The 22,437-nt window shown below is 46.8% G+C and overlaps 1 protein-coding gene across 1 annotated transcript; it reads right to left on the bottom strand.

The window, feature by feature from the left end:
* Nucleotides 1-565: 565 nt before the first annotated feature.
* Nucleotides 566-21,445, bottom strand: FXN (frataxin). Its single transcript, XM_061132226.1, has 5 exons — nucleotides 21,248-21,445; nucleotides 17,123-17,220; nucleotides 11,798-11,918; nucleotides 4,613-4,710; nucleotides 566-1,569 (listed from the first exon to the last, which is right to left on the bottom strand). Exons 1-5 carry the CDS (start codon nucleotides 21,413-21,415, stop codon nucleotides 1,401-1,403), a joined length of 654 nt encoding a protein of 217 aa, XP_060988209.1. The 5' UTR covers nucleotides 21,416-21,445; the 3' UTR covers nucleotides 566-1,400.
* Nucleotides 21,446-22,437: the final 992 nt, after the last annotated feature.

The raw sequence follows: 22,437 nt of genomic DNA, 5'->3' as shown, positions 1-22,437 counted from the left end.
GGGCTAAGCCAAGTCTCAGTAACTAAACAAGGTGTAGGACAAGGGTTCCTTTCATTAACACCAAGATTTTTGTTTGTTTGTTTGTTTGTTTTTAAAGAAAAGACAGGTGCTTTAATTAGAAGAGCTGTCAGTCTGGGAAGATAGTGGATCTGTGTCCAGAGATCAATTCCCAAGATTCTGCTCAGCCAGGACAGTTTTAATGGGAGAAATGGAGGGGGAAGCATCTCAGTGAATCACCGAGGCAGGAGGCTGAGCTCTGCATGTCCACCGAGTGCAGACCACCTGGCTTTCTTGCCAGAGTTACCTTGCCTGAGTGATCTGCCTGCAGGATTGCTTTGGGGAAACTTTTGGGTGTAGACAGCTAGTCTGACTTCTTTTTATCTAAGAAAAGAATCAACAGGTTAGACAAAGCATGGTGTACATTCAGGAGAGCAAGGCTCAGAAGTTAGTTTCATTTGCTTAGTGATCACATTCTTATAATTAGGTTCTTTTAAGGTAGGAGGGGAATAGAAATGGGGAAACAGGAAAGGGGTGTGGAATGAAAAAATTATTCACAACCTAAAAGTTGAGAGTTAAGTTTTATTCTGCTACACCAACATCTTTTCATTTATGTGGGCTTTCACAATTTGCCAAGCACCTCCTTAGCTCCATGACCTCGTTTATTATACTATAGCCACGAGTTTAGGGAGATGGCTCCCCGCCTCCCCCCGGTCTTTGGGAGACTTTTTGCATACTCTGACCTGTGTTTCAATAGCTTATGCTATACTGATCCTTAAAAAAAAATATGTATACACACACGTAAATGTGTATGTGCATATACATGCACATATGGAAGACACTTCCTGTGTTGCCCCATCACACCCTGGGTCACAAAGCACAAAGAGAAAATAGTCTTCGTTTGACAGTTCCTGAGTTACCACTGATGCTTCAGTACTAAAGGGCTGAGAAGTGTTTACACTTTCAAGAGGAGGAGGAACATTTTAGGCTTCCCTTTAATAAGTCTCATTTTGAGATAGTATGATGAGGTTGGCCAAATACTCTTCATGCAGTTTTTGTAGTAAGTCCTTCAAAGAATGAATGGTCAAGCCCATTTATTTCTCCTCCTAGAATTTATCCTTCTTGTTTTTCTTAGTTGTGTGTTTATATATAGGTATGGGCATACAGACATTTTGAAACATAAGGGCTATCATCACGTGAGGGAGGAAATCAGACAAAACATTCAGAAAAAAACTCTATGGAAATTAAAAATCTAAACTCAGGGGGCAGGGTGGAAGGCGACACAGTCTTTTCACAGAGCTGTTACATACAATGCAACTGTCCTCAAAGGCAGGAACGGAAAAAGCTTAGTCATTCAGCTGCAGAACAAGGCTGGGGTCTTGGCTTTAGAGCTTTTCATGTCTTTAGCATTGGGCTGGGCAGCCAGTGTCTTTTCCAGAGTAGGCCAGAGCAGATAAGTCCAGCTTGGTCTTTAAGGCTTGAGTCAGCTCTGTGGCCAGCAACTCGTGGAGGGACACGCCATCGTGGGAATATACCCAGTTTCTCCCAGTCCAGTCGTAACGCTTGGGGCCGCTGCAAGATGAAACACAGTCAGAGTAAGTTCACGGGAACTGCGCTTCCAAAGAAACTGTCACCAAGAAATTGACTGTAGTGAAGATCTAAAAAGTAATAAGGCATGTATTTGACTTCTCATCTTAGGCTTGATTTAATATAACTGAGTCATTTTGCCATACACCTGAAACTAACACAACATTGTGAAATAAACTCTAATTTTTAAAAGAGCAGAATTACATCATTATCCTCGAGAACAATTCACAGAACAATGCTCAAGACCTGAAAACATTTCAACCCTACTGATGAGTCTCCGTTTATCACATTCTGATCTTTTGCTTTTCCTGAGTCACATATGATAACCTGAAATATCAGGGCAGTGTCTTTTGGATGATGGCCATTCATGCACTACTGGCATGATCTGCCCCTTACCTATGTTATTATCATCATTTCAGTACATTTCATAACATTGGGAATCCACTATCTATATCTAGTTTCAAAACATTTTCATCACCCAAAGGAAATTCCACATCCATTAAGCAGTTACTCCCTATTCACTCCTCTTCCCAGCTCCTGGTAACCGTCTCTACTGATATTTTTAAAAACAATTTGCTTAATTCAATTTGAAATCCATGAAGGTGAGAGTCTGATGGGCTAGTTCATCCATCTCGAGCTCATCTAGTGAACAAGAACAGTACATACACTTCATGCTGGGAACACTGTGTCCGTGTGGCCCAGTGTGACTAGGTTTTGCAGTGTCTTATTATTCCAGACCAACACAACCTGTGCCCGTTAATGCCACTTCCTCCGGATCTAGTGGAGGAGGAGACGTGCCAGCAACTGATGGCATTGCAGGGTCACGCCTTGATGGAGGAAGGAGCAGAGGACACTGGGAGCCCACGGGAAGCAAGGGGCTGCCAAGTCCAACCGCGCTCACGGGAGCTTCTCCAAAGTGCAGGACTGGGACAGCTTTGCCAGGGAGGAGGACGATTCAGAAGGGAAGCATCTTTTGAGGGCTATAAAAACATCAAGGATTTCTGTATTATCAACCAAAGGCACTCTCTTAATGGGATAAAAGGGACAAACCAAAAGCACTGGGCTTTTACCATGTACAAACAGCCAAACACATAGAGGCATAATAACCTGGACCAAAGCCAGAGAACGTTTCCTTGGCTCTGGACTCTGATTTGCTGCCAGGATACCAGGCAAGCATGAGAACGTCCAGGCCCCCCCACACTGCCCAGGGCCCTGTGCTCAGCCACAAACACCCAGCTGTCCACTCAGACCTCTCCTTTATTCCATCCTTTAATGTCCTCAAGCAAGGTATTGAGGCAAAGCCAGTGTTTCTTCTGACCTGAACCATTGTCAATTAAAAAGCCCCAGGACTTCCCTGGCAGTTCAGGGATTAAGACTCTGTGCTTCTAATGCAGGGGGCATGGGTTTGATCCCTGGTTGGGGAACTAAGATCCCACATGCCATAAAATAAAATAAAAAGCCCTATAATATCAGAAAAGCAGCCCTAGGAAAGGTTATTTTGGGTCACTGTGAAAAATTGAATGGAAAATAACTTTTTATTTTTGAGGAATATAGTATTTCCATGATAGTAAAAGGCTATGTGGCATATTTTCTTTCCAGATTCCCATCATGAATAATAAAAAAAAAAAAACTAACTTAGGATTTCTTAAAATTTGTTATCATCCAGAAGTATATTTTTCTAAACATGCCTGAGGTAGGATCCTGTTGCTGGTAGGTGTGCCCAAATGCGATAAGGACTTTTCAGTCTCAAGATACAACATGAGGGAATTCTTTTAGTGGAGCCAGCACAGTTGGTTCTGGTGCTCTGCCTGCTACTTTCAAAGCCACCGATCCCCAAAGCTGATGGCTGGATTTGAGCTGGTCCACCCAGTTTCTTGTCCTGATTCCTCTGGAGATGAAGGATAAGACTGTGCAGCCTTCATGCCTGGCCACAGTAAGGGTCGAGGTGGCTGTTTGAGACCAAAGAGAACAGGCTAACTGGCCCACACAGGGTAAAATCTCCCTCAGCTTCAAGTAAGTTGGATCTAAAAGTAAGACAATCTGTGAATAAGCACCTGGCTAGAAATGAGTGATCCCTTGGAATTGGTTTTTCTTGAATGATAACATTCTTCCTAGATGAGGCTGGGATGAAGGAAGCCTAATGCTTGATTTAGTTTGAACAAAGAATCACACATTGCAGCAGCATAAACAGGATAATATTAACTCCCTAAAAGTGAAGTCAATACTGAGGCAGGGGAAGAGTTAAATACTTTTCTTTTTAAAAAAATGCAAATGCCGTGAGGCTTTCAAAGAATTCCCTGCTGGTGGTATCCGGGCCTTTCCCATTTCACCGTCTGAGTGTTCTCTTTGGAAGTGCTAATGAAGGACCAGGAAGGTAGTTCGGAGAGCTCTTTGTGGGCGAGGTCTCTCCCTTTACTTTCTTACAACCACTTCAACAGGCTAGGAGGGATGAAGGACCCTCTCTCCCTGCACATTCTCAGGCCTTGAAACGCAGCACAGAAGGTCTCCAAAACAATCTTTTATTCTGCTAGATTGAAAGCACATCAGTGAAAAAGGCAGGAGGCATGGAATGCCCTGGAAGTATGGTTTAAAACACTCTCCAACCTCCACAGAGCACACAGCCCAGTTCGGCAAATGGAATTCAACTAACTTGTAATGGAGGTGCTCAAAACAGACCAGAGGTCAAACTTTAACGCGCTTTGAGGACAAATTGCAACTTGTTCACATGCTGTAACAGCAAAGGTGGCTTTTTCAAAGGCGCAGCAATGATTTAATAGAGAAAAAAATGGCAAGGTGGGTTCTGAAAATTTTTCACTTCCAATCTTGTTAACATCCTGATATCTGCTTATAGCAGCCACATACATAATCTCCAGAGTAAACCCTCCTGCTGAGCCTGAGACATGCTGCAAAACCTCAGGAAAGGTTGCCTTACATAGGTGCTAAAACACGAGGGTGACCCTTCTTACACAGCCTACCAGGTCGTGTTTCAAACAAGCTGAACCATGAGAAATTTTGACTTCAGACATACCTGGATGGTGAAGATAACCAGATTTGCTTGTTTGGAGTCTGCTTGTTGATCACGTAGGTTCCTAGATCTCCGCCCAGTTTAATTGTTAGAACACCACTCTGGTGCATCAGGTGGAAAAGAGCATGAGGAAGTAAAACAAGACAGGGTTATCTCTGTGTCATAGTTGCCTCCTCTTTTGTTATCTCTCAATACTGCATTTATACCAGGGCACAACATACACCAAAAAGGAACTGTCTTTAGTTTAGTTTTTTTTTTTTTAATTTAGTTTTTGGAATTAGATCACACAGAAGGAGCACTGATGTTGGAATCAGATGATGATTAATCACGACACATATCTCAGAGTGTTTCCCCTCATCCCGTTTGAGGTGGACAAGGCAAAGAATACCCTCATTCCCCTCCTGAGGGAAGGAGACAGGAGTGTTCAGTGGCTCTACTGCAGCCGACAAATGACAGGATGAGCATCCTGACTGCTGCCTTGGTTTCTCAACGATGGGCCAGCACACGTTAGAGACATTAAAAAATGCAGGCGCCTGAGTAATATTCCATGGTGTATTTATACCACAGCTTCCTTATCCATTCATCTGCTGATGGGCATCTAGGTTGCTTCCATGTCCTGGCTATTATAAACAGTGCTGCGATGAACATTAGGGTGCACGTGTCTCTTTCAGATCTGGTTTCCTCAGTGTGTATGCCCAGAAGTGGCAGCCGTTAAAAAGAATTCATTTGAACCAGTTCTAATGAGATGGATGAAATTGGAGCCCATTATACAGAGTGAAGTAAGCCAGAAAGATAAAGAACATTACAGCATACTAACACATATATATGGAATTTAGAAAGATGGTAACGACAACCCTATATGCAAAACAGAAAAAGAGACACAGAAGTACAGAACAGACTTTTGAACTCTGTGGGAGAAGGTGAGGGTGGGATGTTTCGAAAGAACAGCATGTATATTATCTATGGTGAAACAGATCACCAGCCCAGGTGGGATGCATGAGACAAGTGCCCGGGCCTGGTGCACTGGGAAGACCCAGAGGAATCGGGTGGAGAGGGAGGTGGGAGGGGGGATCGGGATGGGGAATACGTGTAAATCTATGGCTGATTCATATCAATGTATGACAAAACCCACTGAAAAAATAAATAAATAAATAAATAAGAAGAGCACTAAAAAAAAAAAAATGCAGGCGCCAACTCTACTGCGGTCCCAGTCAGCACAAACATCGGGCAGACCAGCTCATGACCGAAGAACGGAAGAAAAGGCAAGAGAGAAGGAAGCCATCCAGCCAGCAGCTTTGCTGGTCTCAGAAGAGCAGCAGCCTGAGCTCCGCTGGCAGAAGGCAGACCCTCTGCACACGAGGGCTCTTATCCACCTCGTCCCCACCCCCCGCCCCCCACCAAAGCAGCTCACAAGTTTCTCAGATGCCCCTCTGCAGCTTTATTTTCCTCTCTAGGAGCCTTGAATTCTTCAAAAGGCCTTTGGTCTTATCTTGCCCAATAAATGCTCATTTAAATTTGAAAACCCTCTTTCAACAAAAGAGCCTGTTACTCCTCAGGCCTGAGGTCTCTCTAGACTGCACCGGATACTCAAGAAACAGCTCCGCCGCCAAGCCTCGCTGCTCTCCAACCCCTGCACGGCCCTCAGACAGGCAGCCTTTCAGAGTCCCTGTCCACCAATGGGTCCCCAGTGGTTCTTAGAACGTTTTGTGTTTGGTTTGCAAACACAAAGAGCTATTGAAAAGGTGGAGAGAGTGCCGATAATAGTATAACTGATAGGGGATGGGGAGGACACTGGTGGGTTCTATTTTTAATGATTTTTTTCCAATGAAAAAGAAGTGTAGCAAAATTATAGAGACGTTGGAAATATAAATGTTATAAACAAAACGAAGACATCCACAAAAATAGCATCTATTATTTTTCAGTATCTGCTCTGTGCCAGGCACTGCTTTGCACTCTGTGTAAAACTTTCCTCTACGACCATAACCATCAGGAGGTGGAAATCATTATCCAAGTTTCACAGATGAGGACAACAAAGGGACAGGGTAACAAAGAAAACTCAGTAACTGGAAAAGCTGGTCTTAAATCCAGGTCTGCTCCCGTCCAGAAGAGGCTGTTCTTCCCACAACACGAAGCGCTCTCTGTCCTGTTAATCAGCGATATCAGCTCAGCTTTTTTTGTTTTTAATTTAGCTGTACTAGGTCTTAGTTATGGCATGCAGGATCTAGTTCCCTGACCAGGGATCAAACCGGGCTCCTGCACTGGGAATGCAGAATGTTAACCAGTGGCCCACCAGGCTAGTGTTCAGCTGCCAGTTTGAAAATGCAGGGCTATGATCATGCAAGTTTGCTTTAAATTTTTTTCCCCCTGAAACCTACCTGTGTTAGGACTATCTTTCACTTATATTTCACAATTTCTTACAACTATATAATTTGGTAGTTTTTAAGCATGTGTTTTCATAAAGTGTGCAAACATCCTCACTATCTAATTCCAGGTTATTTCCATCACCTCAAAGAGAAGGTCTGTACCCATCACAGTCACTCATTTCCCCCTCCGTATATATAGTTTATGGCTTATTTTTCCACATAATAGACTCAAGGAATCAAGACATAATTTCTTCTGATTTGACCTGTTTGCGGCCCTTAAATGCCATGTTGTGGCCCTACGCCCAGGCGGTACATGATTCAGTAGGGAAGGCAGGCGGGCCAGGTCTAGGAGTGCACAGCCTCACTAGTTTTCTCAGGACAGCAGCTGCGCCTCCCCCTTCAGAGAGACTTCGAGGAGCGGGGGCTGATGGGAGAACGGAGGCGATTCTGGGAAGGTCACCCTGACAGCCCTCAGCGGGACTGTGGCCTGGGTGTGTCCCCATGGCCTCTGGGTTTTCCTCACTGCATCTGAGCTGCCAGCTTGCTGCTCACCTGCTCCTTCCCTCCACTACTTTAAGCCCCCTGAAAGCAGATTTGTCTTTTCATCCTAGCATTTGCAATATTTGTGCAAAAAGCTGATGGATTTAAAAAAAAACCCAGTGAGTGAACCAAGTGGATGATAACCAGGCACTGTGATAAACCCCTGGAATGGGAACGGCAAGGTCACACAAGGCAACGCTCAACTACGCCCCCTTCTGTTCATTGTGCGCAATTAGAGTTTTCTACTGAGGTGGTTCATTTGCTAAGTCATGTCTTGACTCTTTGCGACCCTGTGAACTACAGCATGCCAGGCTTCCTTGTCCTTCACTATCTCTCAGAGCTTGCTCAAACTCATGTCCATCCAGTTAGTGATGCCATCCAACGATCTCATCCTCTGTAGCTGCTTTCTCCTCTTGCCCTCAATCCTTCCCAGCATCAGGGGTCTTTTCCAACGAGTCAGCTCTTTGCATCAGTTGGCCAAAGTATTGGAGCTTCAGCTTCAGTATCAGTTCTTTCAGTGAATATTCAGGGTTGATTTCCTTTATGATTGACTGGTTCAATCTCCTTGCAGTCCAAGGGACTCTCAAGAGTCTTCTCCAACACCACAGTTGGAAAGCATCAATTCTTTGACACTTCTTCATAGTGCAACTCTCACACCCATACATGACTACTGGAAAAACAATAGCTTTGACTAGATGGACCTTTGTTGGCAAAGTGATGTCTTTGCTTTTTAATACGCTATCCAGATTTGTTATAACTTCTTCCATTTCCAAAGGAAACTAGCTGCATTTACTGGTTCCCCAGGAATTCTTAATGCTTTTGGAACCATCTGCAAGTAACCTAGATAAAAGAGAGCTTTTTGTTCGTTAATGTTATTCCTTAAGGAGCAATCTGAGTGTCTACTTGGGGAGAGTGGGCAGACATCAATATGGGGCAGTGGGGGAGAGAGGCAGTACTTAGCTCCTGACATCCAGACACTGACCAGTGGAAGCAGCCCCCAGTCACAGAAGGTGAGGCTTGATTCTGACTGGCTGCATCAGTGGAAGCAAAAGTAGCCATTTCCATTGTTACCAGCTCATTTGTAGAAACAGACACGTATGGGAATGACATGTTGAGTTAGGGGATTTCACCTATATGAATAGGCTTCCCTGGTGGCTCAGGGAAGCAGTAAAGAATCTGACTGCAATGTGGGAGACCTGGGTTTGATCCCTGGGAGAAGGGAATGGCAACCCACTCCAGTAGGCTTGCCTGGAGAATCCCATGGACAGAGGAGCCTGGCTACAGGCTACAGTCCATGGGATCGCAAAGAGTCAGACACGACTGAACCACTAACACACACCTATATGCATGTGACTTCCCCCACTCCTAAAATGGACACTGACTTCCCCTTAAGGAATAAGAATAATGAATATACAGCACTTTTACCTACATTGTTTTACTTAATCCTAAAATACACCTGGAGAAGAGGAGGGTACTGTCACCCACTTTACAGCTAAAGGACCTGCCCTCATGGTTAGATAATTCACTTAAGCATTCTAGGAAAAAAGTACAAATGCAGGATGCTAGGCCAGGCCCTCTGCCACCATATCCAATAAAGTGCTATCTCCGAGCAGGGGTGTATGACCTAGGACCCAGAGGTGGTCTTCAGGGTTCTGCAAACAGCACAGCCCTGGAAGCAGAAATTCCTAAGTATACATAGAAGTTTTTCTCAGAAGAGGGTCCAGAGCAGTCAGATTCTCACAAGGTGTTCTGATCCCCAAATGGTTAAGAAGCCTCTGTCTATGGCAATAATATGCAGAAAACTCAGTGAATGAAGGGCATGGCAACCAGTAAATTCTACTTAAAGTGACTAAGAAGCTAGGGCTCCACCTAGAAAAGAAAACAAAGGTAGCTTGGAGGTAACTCTCTAAATAGCATGGTGCTTGTCAGTTTCCAGGGTCAAGTGCAACGACTCCATGGTTACCTAGCCATGGGTGGGGCTTTGGCTCCTGCAGGCAGTTCCCTCTGATAACCATAACCAGTAAGGGATGAGGCTTGGACCCAGACACTGACAACCACATGACCTGCCCCACCCGGACAACACAAGAGCCACGAAGCTGCCCACGTCTCCAGGTCCACAGACGGGAACAGAAGAAATGCGGGTTTATCTAGAGTATTGCTTTCATTTGCCTATTTGGCCAACAGCAAGTTGATAAAACAGCTCTATATGCTGAGTGCCATCACTGAAAGTATGTTCTGGAAAAGTAGGTGAGTCTCATTTCATTTATACAGTGAATCGACATTTCTTAAGTCCCTGCTATGTACTTGGCAATGTTCTAGGCATTGGAAGACCAGGAGTGGACAGTGTCCCAGCTGCCAAGAAGCTCACAGTAGCTGTGGGAGCTGGTGTGTAAGGAGATAGTTACAGCCGAGGGTATCAGTATCAAACTCAAGAGGGCTGGTGGTGTCTGCCTGGGGCATTTAGGAGGGCTGCAGAGAAGGTGACATCGATGAAGGGCAGAGAAAGGCTGTGCTCCAACCAACTAATGGTGTTACAGGTGTTCTACCATCTATAATGTAATGTCAGCTAACTTATCTATATGTGAAATATATAAGTTAGTGAGCTGGAGGACTCTGATCAGAAATTCACACCTGAGGTAGCCGAACAACAGCGGGAGCTAATAAATGCCATTAGCCTTCTGCATCTACACTAGAGATGTTCCTAATTAGCAAATGATTTACTAGATACACTTCTTCCCTAAGGAGGAGAATGATACTCAAGACACAGTGTATGGATTGGCTGGAAAAACTCAGGTGCCTCTTCCCTTGCATGAATGGGCAAGTGCAGCAGCCGAGTCACTCTTCAGAGAGACCCTGTGAAGGTAGGGAAGGTCCTGACCCCGCACTGAGCACAAGCTTTTGTTGCCTGCCTCATGAGGGAAGCAGGATCCAGCTGCTAGAATACTGGCACCTTCGCTTCTAATGAAACTGTCATGTAAAGTATTTGAGTCAAGCAGAGACATGCTTCACTAATCCTATAGGAACAGGTGGGGTGACTGCTTCTGTGGTGTCTGCAAGTGTGGCAGAGCTTAGCCTGAGACTTGGTTTCCCTATAGTTTCCGCACTCAGGAAGGAGGCTGGGGGAGATGAGACCTGTGGCTTCCCCTAGGTCTAATCATCCCACAGATGGTCAGGTTGGAGGGACCAGCCTGTAAGGGTTCCCTGGTATCTCTCCCTTCTGAGGCTGCCTGCATAAGCACATCCACAGCCCAGCCTGAGCACTGCTGCATTTTCCAGTGCTGACAGCTTCCAACGAATCCACCTGGAAGGCATTTAATCCTTTCCTGCCCTGTCCCATTACCGCCAAATCCCTTACTGTCCTTACAACCAGGCTTGACACCTGCTCCATCTGATGGAGTCCTTTTTCTATCCAGCACCCCTAACAGCAATATCCAATACCATTTCTATCACTTTAGCCTGACAGCTGGTTGTCCTAAATAACCCCATGATTTAATCCCAAATGCACACTTCATGACATTTCCTGGTATTAATTAATTGCTGTCAAGAGGATTAACTTCTGCAGGGGATTTGCTCCCACTGGTCAAAAAGAGCTGCTCCCTACGGCCTAGGCAATAATTCTATAGAAATCCAAAGGCTGACCCTAACTCAAGTCTGCCACCTGGTGGCCAGCTGATACACACACGCACTACCTGGGCTTCTAGGATCTGAGGTTTAAGTTTCATCCAGCCCTGGATGCGTTATTAGAAGCATCTGGGGAGTTACTCTAAAAACTTCAAAATTCTCATTGTCTGGCTTGGGCCACACCCTAGACCAATCAAATATTCCTAGAGGTGGGACCTAAAGGTGCTCTTTAGAATCTCAGGTGAGCTTTTCAAAAACAGGCTTCCTAGGACTGCACCCTGAATTTCCAGGGAGTGAGGCACATGTCTAGTCTGAATACGTCTTGGGCAGTCTCTCACCCGGCTTAAGAACTAGCAGTCTAGTTCAGTGTTCTCCATGCCTGTGTGATGAGGGCTGTCTTGCTACACAAACACATGCCTGGGTTCCTCCCTGATTTACCTTCATGGGTATTGAGTGAAGGTTCAAAATCTGTATTTTTAGGAAAAATGAGGGCTCAGAGAGGCTGAGTGACTTGCCTGAGGTCACAAGACTGGTGCAGCTGAAACCAGAACTCCAGTCTCTTGGCCCCATCCATAACTGCACGCTACTGGAAAGGCATTCTCTATCTCAGTGAGCTAAAATTCTTAGGGAGGATACAGAAGAATGAAGAGAAGAAAAGAGGTACCCCAAAGGAGACATCATAGTCTTCAAACGTGTACGGTTTATCTGCAAGGTCTTCAAAAAACTCTGCTAAGGAGTCCAGCGTCTCCTCGGCCAGTCTTTCATAGGTGGTATCGTCCAAAGTGCTGCAGGGGGAACAGAAACAATGCCAATCATGTGATCATCAAAGTGCTGCATTTTTATTAGCATCAATTGATATTTTATTTTTAAAATTTTTTAAATAGATGGAAAATATCTAACATATACAGAGTAAAAATTTAAAAAGCATGAAAGAATTTAGAGAAGTAAGCCTTTATTCCCAAACAGGCTGAACTATGATGAGCAATCTCTTCTGTATCCTTCTAGTGCCCCCCATGGACTGTAGCTCACCAGGCTCCTCTGTCCATGGAATTCTCCAGGCAAGAATACTAAAGTGGGCTGCCATTCTCCTCCAGAGGATCTCTCTGACCCAGGGATTGAACCTGAGTCTCCTGCACTGCAGACCATTTCTTTACCATCTGAGCCACCAGGGAAGCCCAACATATACAGAGTAAAAATTTAAATAGCATGAAAAGTAAGCCTTTCTTCCCAAACAGGCAATCTGTGTATGGGCAAGCTCTTCTGTATCCTTCTAGAATTGTTATATTCTTTTTAATATGCAAATGAAGCACCTTGCAGTTTTCATTTCATATGTCTTAGACATTGTTCCATATTAGCACATACGGATTTTCACAGTATTTTATCTTATGTTATTCATTTAGCTTTGTCCCTTTCAACTGGCCATCAAGGTTGTTTCTATTGCTTTTGTTATTAACATCTGTTGGGCAAATCACGAAGTGGGAGAAAATACATGCATTCCATATATCTGAAAAAGGACTTATTTCCAGGACATGTAAAGAACTCTTACAAATCAACAAGAAAACCCAACAGAAAAATACGCAAAATATTTGAACAGATTTCATTTAAAAAAAAAAGATATCCAAATGGTCAAAGAACATATGCAAAGGGGCTCAACCTTGCTAATCTTCAGGAAAATGAAAATTAAAAAACCACAATGAGATACCCCCAGAAAGGTTAAAATGAAAGACAGATAATATGAAGAGTCAGTCAGGAAGTGCAGTAACCAGAGCGTTCAGATACTGCCGATGGGCAAATAAATTAGACAAGTATTTTGGAAAACTATTGATACTTCTACAAGAGTTGAATACATTCAGGTGCTGTGACCATCAATTCTACTCTTGGGTATATACCCAACAGAGATGCATACCCAGGTTCATCAAGAGACACGCACCACGCTAAGAATGTTCACAGCAGAACTATCCAAGAGCCCAAATTAGAGGCTGCCCAAGTATCCAGACATAATACAGTGGATAAATAAACTCTGATACCTTCATACCATGGGATACTACAGTGCAAAACAGAATTGTCTACAAAGATAACAATATGGATGAATCCCACAATAAATGGTGACTGAAAGAAGCCACACACAGACATACTTATTCTTTATACCATTTATATAAATTTAAAAAGCAGGCAAAACTAATCCATGCTGTTTGAAATCAGAATGGTAGCTACTCTGGGACAAAGAGGGGTTAATAACTAGAAGTGAGCAGAAGGCCTGCTCTCAAGGGGTTGGTAACATTTTATTTCTTGAGCTAGTTCTTGAGTTACATGGTATGTTCAGTTTTTAAAAATTTATCAAGCTGAATACTTGCAGATATTCTATATAGATATTATTTTTTAATTAAAAAATGCTATAAATTTATAGAGACAGAAAGTGGTTGTCGGAGGTCTGGGGCAAGGAGGAATGGGGAGTGATTACTAATGGCTTATGGGGTCTCTTTTTGGAGTGATGAAAATGTTCTGGAATTAGATAGTGGTAAAAATTGCATAATTTTGTGAGGATACTAAAAACCACTGAACGGTACATTTTATTTTTTATGTAAATTGGTTGGCTGGGTTTTTGTTTTGTTTCTGGCTGCACCAAGTCTTAGTTGCATCATGAGGGGGATCTTCATTGCCTCGTGTGGGCTTAGTTGCGGCATGGTGGGATTCTAGTTCCTTGACCAGGGATCGAACCTGAGCTCCCTGCATTGGGCACACAGTCTTAACTACTGGTAAGTTTTTAAACAGTGAATTTTATGGTATGTAAATTATGACAATGAAAACTGCCAGAAACCTCCCTATTGTATAGAACGTATCTGTAGGTTGCAAGAGGTGTCTTGGAAAACTCCATCATTGGAAAGTTTCTAGGAGGCCCAAAGTAAGACATTCCATGGACTGTAGCCCACCAAGCTCCTCTGTTCATGGGATTCTCCAGGCAAGAATACTGGAGTGGGTTGTCATTCCCTTCTCCAGGGGATCTTCCCAATCCAGGAATCGGACCTGGGTCTTCCACACTGCAGTCAGATTCAACAAAACTAAAGCATCACTTGCCCGCTTTTTGTCTGAGCCACCAGGGAAGCCTGTGCATATAGGTGAAATCCCCTAACTCAACATGTCATTCCTATATGTGTCTGTTTCTACAAATGCGCTGGTAACAACAGAAATGGCTACCGTTTCCACCAGGGAAGCCCCAGTAAGACACCAGTGGCTGCCAAACAACCAATGAAGACAAAGATTTGCAGTATGATCCCTCCCCCAGCCAGCCCATCACCCGCCTCAAGGGCACAATGTGGGGAAGGTTACGGGGCTGATGGGGAGCGGTGGGCCTGGGGGGCGGGTGTTCGGCATTTCCCTCTCCCTCTCCTCAGTTAACGCTGATCGAGGGACATCTGAAGAGAAGCAGGACAGACTGATAGGTGCCCGGAGGAGCTTGGGGAACATAAAGACACACCCAACTCGGGCATAAAGTCCAAAGTCAAGAGCTTAGCAGGTGCTATCTGGCAGTGGCAGGTGGGCCATGACAAAGTGGGCTGTCCTACACATGGCAGGTCAAGGTACGCTTCCCAGGGGCCAGAAGTAGACCCTGAAGAAGGGAGCTGGGCTGGTGCATTCTGCCAAGGTCCCACCCAGCCTCAGAGGGCTGTCTGGAGGGATTGGGGGACAGTAGCAGAGCGTCCGGAGATGGCGATGGCACCCCACTCCAGTACTCTTGCCTGGAAAATCTCATGGACGGAGGAGCCTGGTAGGCTGCAGTCCATGGGGTCGCAAAGAGTCAGACATGACTGAGCGACTTCACTTTCACTTTTCACTTTTATGCATTGGAGAAGGAAATGGCAACCCACTCCAGTGTTCTTGCCTGGAGAATCCCAGGGATGGGGTCACACACAGTTGGACACGACTGAAGTGACTTAGCAGCAGCAGCAGCAGAGCATCTGTGCAAGGAGGGGCTGGAAATGGTGCCCCCGAGGCGAAAACCTGACCCATGCAGACGCAGCACTTGTTCAGAGGCTGCGGGGAAGGGCCAACGACACAGACGTGGGAGCCCGGAGCCTGCAGGTCCTCTGTCAGCTGCTGCCTGTGATAACCTGGGAGGCCCATACTGTGCTGCGGAGCTGTAGCTCTGAGGACAGTCAGAATGTTCCTGCGTGTGGGTGGCTCCCTGCTGCCGTTAGCTGATGAACACAGAAATGGTGAGCCAGGAGAAGACCAGCTGGTCTGCACTGGGGAGCTGAAAGCAGTACTGAGGTGGTTGAGCCCAGGGGAGATGCTAAAGCCTCTCATTAAGCCAAAAAAGGGGATCTAATTCTGTTGCAAAAAGCAGGTTAAGAGTAGTCTTTAATGTTATGACCTCAAGGAAAATGCTCTTGGGTTGAGAGAGGTGGCTGTGGGAGTGAGGATGCCAAAAGTCAGTCAGTCGGAGGCTCCCATCCCAGGTGGCGCTCGTGGAAAAGGACCCGCCCGCCAATGCAGGAGACGTAAGAGACGCAGGTTCAATCCCTGGGTCGGGAAGATCCCCCGGAGGAGGGCATGGCAACCCACTGCAGTCTTCTTGCCTGGAGAATCCATGGACAGAGGCGCCTGGTGGGCTACAGCCCACAGGGTCTCAGAGTTGGACACGACTGAGCGACTTAGCACATGCAGGAGGCTCCCATCCAGGTAGCTGGTATGTGAGATTGACTAGGGCTTAAGAGATCAGATGCCTGCTAGGTTTCTGAGAAAATCCTGTTAGCAAAGAAAAATCAGCCTGGCCAACTGGAGCCTTACGACAGCCTGCGGAAACTGTTACTATCGGCAGGGGGAAGGCTGTGAAGACTGCTCACCCCCGAGGAGGGACACGTCCCACTGCCTGTGGCCCCTGAGGCCACGGGGAGGGACAGTCAGTGAGGAGCCTCCTGGGTGCAGAACTGGGGTTTCTTAGAGGGATGCCCCCCACAGCCAGGGCAGAGGTTGTCCCAGGGCAGCCCAGGGGGCTCCACTGCTGCCCCCTTCAAATAAAAGGGATATGTGTCTTTTACTTGAACACGAGCTATTGATGTACTGGTTATCTTGCCCCTCTCCATGTGTGTTTGTGTGTAGGTCAGAGAAGCCATTCCTAGACCTGGAGACAGGACTGCATGTCATCTGGGCACCTCGGCCTTCAAGGTGGATGAGGGACCGTGGGCCTGTGGCTGTGGCCACAGGATGTGTGTAGAAGGTTCCAGTGGGGGTGGGGGTCATGCAGATTCAGGCATAGAGGGCTGGGCTGCAGCAGCGCCCAGCAGCTTTCCCCCAGAACCCATCACCTCCTCCCTCCAGGACACCCACTAGACCACCTTACTGGCCTCCTCTTAGCTGGGGCCCTGGGACCAAGTCCTTCCCACTAAAATGTGAGTAAGGGACAAATGCCACTGCTAGGCCTGCCATGCTCCTGTCCATTTCTGGGGAGTGTACCATGGACGGGATGACCCAGGCTTGACCTGCAGAGGGCAGATGGTGCAGACAGGAGACAGGAAGGTGAAAGGAGTCCGGCTCCCTGAACCATTTCACAGAGGCATGGCCACCCTGCTCCAACAGAGAGGGGTCCTGGTTGCAGCCATTTCAATTTTGGGTCTACTTGTTACAGAAACTTCGCCGGCCCTAAAGACTAAGATATCAAAGAGAATAACAGCGAAACTCTGGAAACAAACTAAATGTCCAGCAATAGGGAATGGGTTAAATGAATTATGGCACATCCATAAAACTTAGTACTATTTCACTAAAAATATTATAGTGGATAGTTAGTGATGTGGAAAGATGCTTATGAGCGCTGCTGCTTAGGGAGAAGATAGGTTTTCTGTGGGATGGGTTTTGGGTTTTTTTTTGTTGTTGTTAAAAAAAGTGAAAAGGAAAGAAAAAGACAAGTATAATATGTGTGCGTATGTTATACATGGTGGGGTGAGGGTGGAAAGAGGAAGTGATCTCTGACATGGAAGATGCTTTGTCTTACCCAGCATCACCCAAAGTTCCCGCTGTCCTCAAATTTATCCAGCAGACACTTTGCTTTTTGACATCCAGGGTCTGGTTGAGGCAGCAGAGGCTCAAACTCTAAAAGCCAAAGTGAAGAATATTACCATTTTCCAATACATTACAGTCCATTAATGCCCAGTTTAAATTTTATTATGCATACACTCAGGAGTAACCAGGTTTAAGTTTTTCAGACTATTTCTTCCTCGGCAATTTTTTTGCCTTCTTTTAGTGCACTAGCCCAGGCTCTCTCTAAGGCTGTGCTCCCCAATGCAGTAGCCACTCACTACATGCACCTATTCAAATGTAAATTTACTAAAGTAAGATAAAAATTGAAAAGTCAGTTCCTCGGCCTCACTAGCTACCTGTCGGGCGTCGTGTGGCACAGACTCAGGACATACCTAAGTGCTGCTGGCTGGGATGGGGTGGTGAACACAGGCAGGGTGAGGAGTGTCAGCAAAGTCTTAGAATGCGGCTAAAAGGGGCAACCACAAATAGCTGGGTGGCCAGGAGAAAGGCTGTACCTGCAGCCTGGCAGATCTTAATAACACGATCTGTAGGGGACACTGTGACATATTGATTTCTTTCAATACCTAACTGCTACCTCTGAGCAGTGGGGGTCTGAGCTATGACCAGCCGGAGAGCTGTCAGAGGGGATGGATGCCCGAAAGGAGAGAGAAGTGGTCCAGCAGAATGGAGCGGCGGCAGGGGAGTGATGGAGAGGCGGGCTGCGGGGCTTCATCTGGGGAGGACGCCGAGGGGCCTGTAGAGGGTGGCAGCAAGGTTCACCTTCTGCAAAGGGCACCGTGGCCGCCACTAACAGGAGGGTCAGAGGCTTTGGTTACTCTCTTGGGCCATCGGGGCCCTGGGCAAGCGAGAAAGACTAAGGCGGAGACGTGAGTGGAGGAGGAGGAAATGGGGGTGTTAGAACACAGATGGCCATTTAAGAACACTGGCTCTGAAGGAGAAGTGAGAGAGCGGCTGTGAAAAGCACAGTGTCCCACAGCATGTTCTGGAATGTTCACCATCAACTGGGTGGTGATGGGAGTTTAGAGAAGGGACTCATTGAGTCCTCACTGCCCGCCTAGGAGGGAAGTGTTATACTGTGACAGTCGTCATTCATGACAGAGATGCCCTGTAAAGTTGATGGATGAGCGAGTTGGTCCTGAGGGTAATATGGAGAGGTTCCTGTGAGCCTCCGGTCTCATCTTCACCAAATGATCAACGCACAACCTGGTTTTACACGTGTTGCATCCTGGGAACGATACAGGGCTCCAGACACAGACGGGAGGGGTCTGAGAACTCGAGGCTCACGTCAGTCAATTTCCCTTCTCTCCTGGATCTTGGCCTCTCAAATCCTAGCTGTCTCAGTCTCTCTGCTACCTTCACACAGCTGTTTCTCTCTTTTGTCCTTTAATTGTATATCTTCGACGGTTCTGATGAGAGAGCTGGTCTAAAGCAAGGTATTCATTCACAGCCAGAATAGAAGACTTTATTCAGCTGTTTTTTTTCAAGTTTCTTTTTTTTAATGAATGAATTAAAATTTGGCTATGTCAGCTCTTAGTTGCAGCACATGGAACCTTCGTGTGTGTCATGCAAGATCTTTCATTGCGGCACGTGGGCTCTCTAGTTGTGGCAAGCAGGCTTGGTTGCTCCACAGCATGTGGGATCTTAGTTCCCTCACCAAGGACTGAACCCATGTCCCCTCCATTGCAAGGCAGATTCTTAACCAATGGACCACCAGGGGAGTCCCTATTCAGTTGATTGTAATCACAAGGGAACAGTTGCCAAAGACCCCCTCCATCATCTCTTACCTGCTTCTCCCTAATCTAACATTCTCTGTGGTGGTGGTGGTGTAGTCACTAATTTGTGTCCGACTCTTGTGACCCTATGGACTGTAGTCCGCCAGGCTCCTCTGTCCATGGGATTTTCCAGGCAAGAATACTGGAGGGGGTAGCCATTTCCTTCTCCAAGAGATCTTCCTGACCCAGGGATCGAACCCGGGTCTCCTGCATTGCAGATTCTTTACCGACTGAGCGATCAGGGAAGCCTGACATTCCCTGGATAACTGCTTAACCTTTCAGACCTCTACTTCCTCCTCTGAAGGCAGCGGTCATGATAGTGCCTTGCAGACTGGTTATGAGGATTCAACAAGAGGACTGCAATACCCCAAACTTGGGGCCTGACAGTGATCAATCAGTTTGTTTTGAAGCATGTCAGAAGAGTGTGGAGAGGTAGGACCTCAGAGGGGGGTAAATCTGGCCTTTGCCCAAGGAAGAAGCTGCCCCACTGATTGTGGGATGCAGATGGACTTCACGGTGGGGAGGGCTCTATTATAAGTGCTCCCTCTTAGGCCACCCATGGCCACCCCTCCTGCTGCCAGACCTGGAGCCCTTGGACTATGTGTCTTTGGTAGGTCTGCTCACTCGAGTCCAGGGCTCAGTGACTTCGTGAGCTCGGCACAAAGCCGGCTAAGGGGAGACGCTGGAGGAAAGACTAGATAGTTCCACAGGCTCCAGCTCAGGCCCTGGACATGACCCAACCTAGGCCACTCTGGCGAGGCTTGACCTGGTGGCCAGCAGGGAGGCCAGCCTTCACCCCAGGGTCCCCTTGTCGCCCTGGGCTCTGTTAAACCACAAGCCTGAAGAGTGAGTCAGTTCTCATCTGCTGCTGGGAGGACAAATGCGCACAACCAGTCTTGGCAGCAACCGAGCTGAGTATTTGCTGGCTCCTCGCTCAGCAAGGCCAGCCTGAGGACTTCACCCAAGACAAGACTCTGTTCACACACACAGGAACGCCACTGCAGCACCACTATGAGCAGCTCCATGCCAGGCAAGAGCAGCACAGAAGGAACACACTAATGAACATGTGCATTCATTCTGCACACGGGGCTCCTGCGACCAGCGTGGTCCTGACTGCCTGGTTCTCCTGAGAAGTCGGTGGTGATTCCAACTTTGAGTGTTGGCAACCAATCCCAGGGATATTTCCAACACAGTCAAATAGCACACCTCAGTGGAAGGGTTAAGCCTAAATTCAACTTCCAGAGCTCCATGAACAATCTGAATTGGATTTCACCTGCTTCCTTCACCACCCACAGTCCATCGAGTGGACCAGCCACTCACAGCCATCTCTGCCTGCCTGCCTTCCCGCCTTTGCCCATTCGGTTCTCTCCTGAAAGCCACTCACCGCCTCCTGCTATCTGCAGACCCTGATTAAACATCACCTCCATGCTCCCGTGTAACCTCCTTAATCCCACAGTACTTTTTTGGGCTTCCAAGTGGTGGGGTAACTGGGTCGGGCATTTCTGTGTAACCCGGGGGGAGGGGAGGGAGGTGAAATTAAGTGCTGAAGACTTTATATAAGTTAATTAAACCTCATGTCAGTGGTAATCTCCTCTCCCAGAAAAACAAGCCAGGCCTCAGAGGGGTTCGTTCCACGATCCCTCAAGGTACCTCTGCTGAGTCCAGGAGCCAGATTTTGGAACCCAGGCCCGATCCAAAAAGCCCTGGTGGTCTAGCTGCAGTGCTCTGAAACTGACATCTTCACCTCGCTAGATGAAAGCATTTCGTTCATAAAAGCCCATGCTTGAAAGCATCGCTCTGATAGTACACATTTATATCATTATATTGATATATATATATCATATATATATATATAATATTATATATATATAATAAAACAGTGTCTACTGTTTTATTGAAGCAGTTCTACATTCATAGCATGCTAATATTATACATATTATATGTACATTATAGTACCTAGCATATATTATTAGTTAAATTTAAGTTCTCGCAAAGAGAAGTGACTAGCTTAGAACCGTCACTGGTCCTTAAGAAACAGTCCCCTCCCACCTTTCCTGCTTTTTTCCGCGCCGTTCCCGCAGTTGCACCGCAGGATATAATCTCCCTTGTTCAGCAGAAAGCGGAAGTCAGTGCAAAAGTAACCGGGAGAAACGGAGCCTGAGCACCGCTCGGCCGCGCGCCGCCGCACTTTCCCCGCCCAAGCGCGGCCCCGCCGGAACAGGGGCGGTGCGCTTGCGGCGCGCCCTCGGCGTGCGCGGCCTCCCTCCCGGCGTGCGGCCTGCGCAGCTGCGGGCGCGGATACTTACGGGCCGGCTGCGCGCGCGGGCCTTGGCGGTTCCGATGCGCAGGCCCTGGCGGCCGGAGAAGGAGGGGTCCTTCGCCGGCCGCGGCGCCCCGGTGCGGGTAGGGGCGAAGCCCGGGAGCGCCGAGCGGAGCTGGAAGCTGGCAACCGCGCGGCGCCCGAGCGTCCACATGCTCTTTGCGATCGGCGGCGGCTCCGCCCTCCTGCTCCGGGAATGCCGGGCGCCACCTGGTGGTCACGGGTTGCAGCCGCAGATTCCCTTTTTCTGTTGGCTTGGGAAATGACTAGAAATTAGACTTTAGGAAGAATGTTCCTGCATTGCTCTACCTCTGCTTTTGACAGACATAGAAAGCTTGTTTAATGCAAAGCATTAACCCTTGGGCAACGTAGTGAATGCGTAACCTAGGTCCCTGACCTCGGAGACTTCAGCTTAGTGACCCGTTGCTGGAGATTTCTATACACAAAGGCTTTGGGGGCTGCAGGTCTGCTGTGAACTGAGAGGGATGCAGGTCTTGAAGTTGCTTGAAAGCCAGTGTAGGTTAAAGCGGCTAGGAGAGTACAGACAGGAGACTGCCTGCCTGGTTTAAATCTGACCTCTGCCCACTTCATACCTGTGACCAGTGCGTGCCAAGTCGCTTCATTCGTGTCCGACTCTTCGCGACCTGCTGGACTGTAGCCCTCCAGGCTCCTCTGTCCATGGGATTCTCCAGGCAAGAATACTGGAGTGGGTTGCCATTCCCTTCTCTAGGGGATCTCTCCCACCCAGGGATCGAACCTGGGTCTCCTGCATTGCAAGCGAATTCTTTACGGTTGAGCCAACTGGGAAGTCCAGTGTGACCAGTCGGCAAGTTAATTAACCTTCTCTGCCTTCTCTGTAAAATGGGGTAGAAAAGTTTCTACTTCACAGGGTTGTTGTAAGGATAAAATGAGTTAATCTGTAAACTTTTCTCGGACAGGCCCTGGATCTTGTTAAGTCTACAAGAAACATTGTTAATACATTTTAAAATAAAATTTTACTTTGGCAGTATATTTCAAAGGAATACAAATTGTGAAAGTTCTTTCATATTTTGTATATGCTTCAGAAAATGTCAAATATGCATGCTAGAGAATTTTTTTTTTTTTTCATGGTACAAAAGTATTTAATAAGTGCCATGTCGGTACAGAAAAACACACAGCCTATAGCTCATCCTTTAA

This window comes from Dama dama, chromosome 29 (assembly GCF_033118175.1).
Source record: "Dama dama isolate Ldn47 chromosome 29, ASM3311817v1, whole genome shotgun sequence".
Taxonomy (NCBI): Eukaryota; Metazoa; Chordata; class Mammalia; order Artiodactyla; family Cervidae; genus Dama; species Dama dama.
This window is presented reverse-complemented; position numbering and strand designations above follow the sequence as displayed.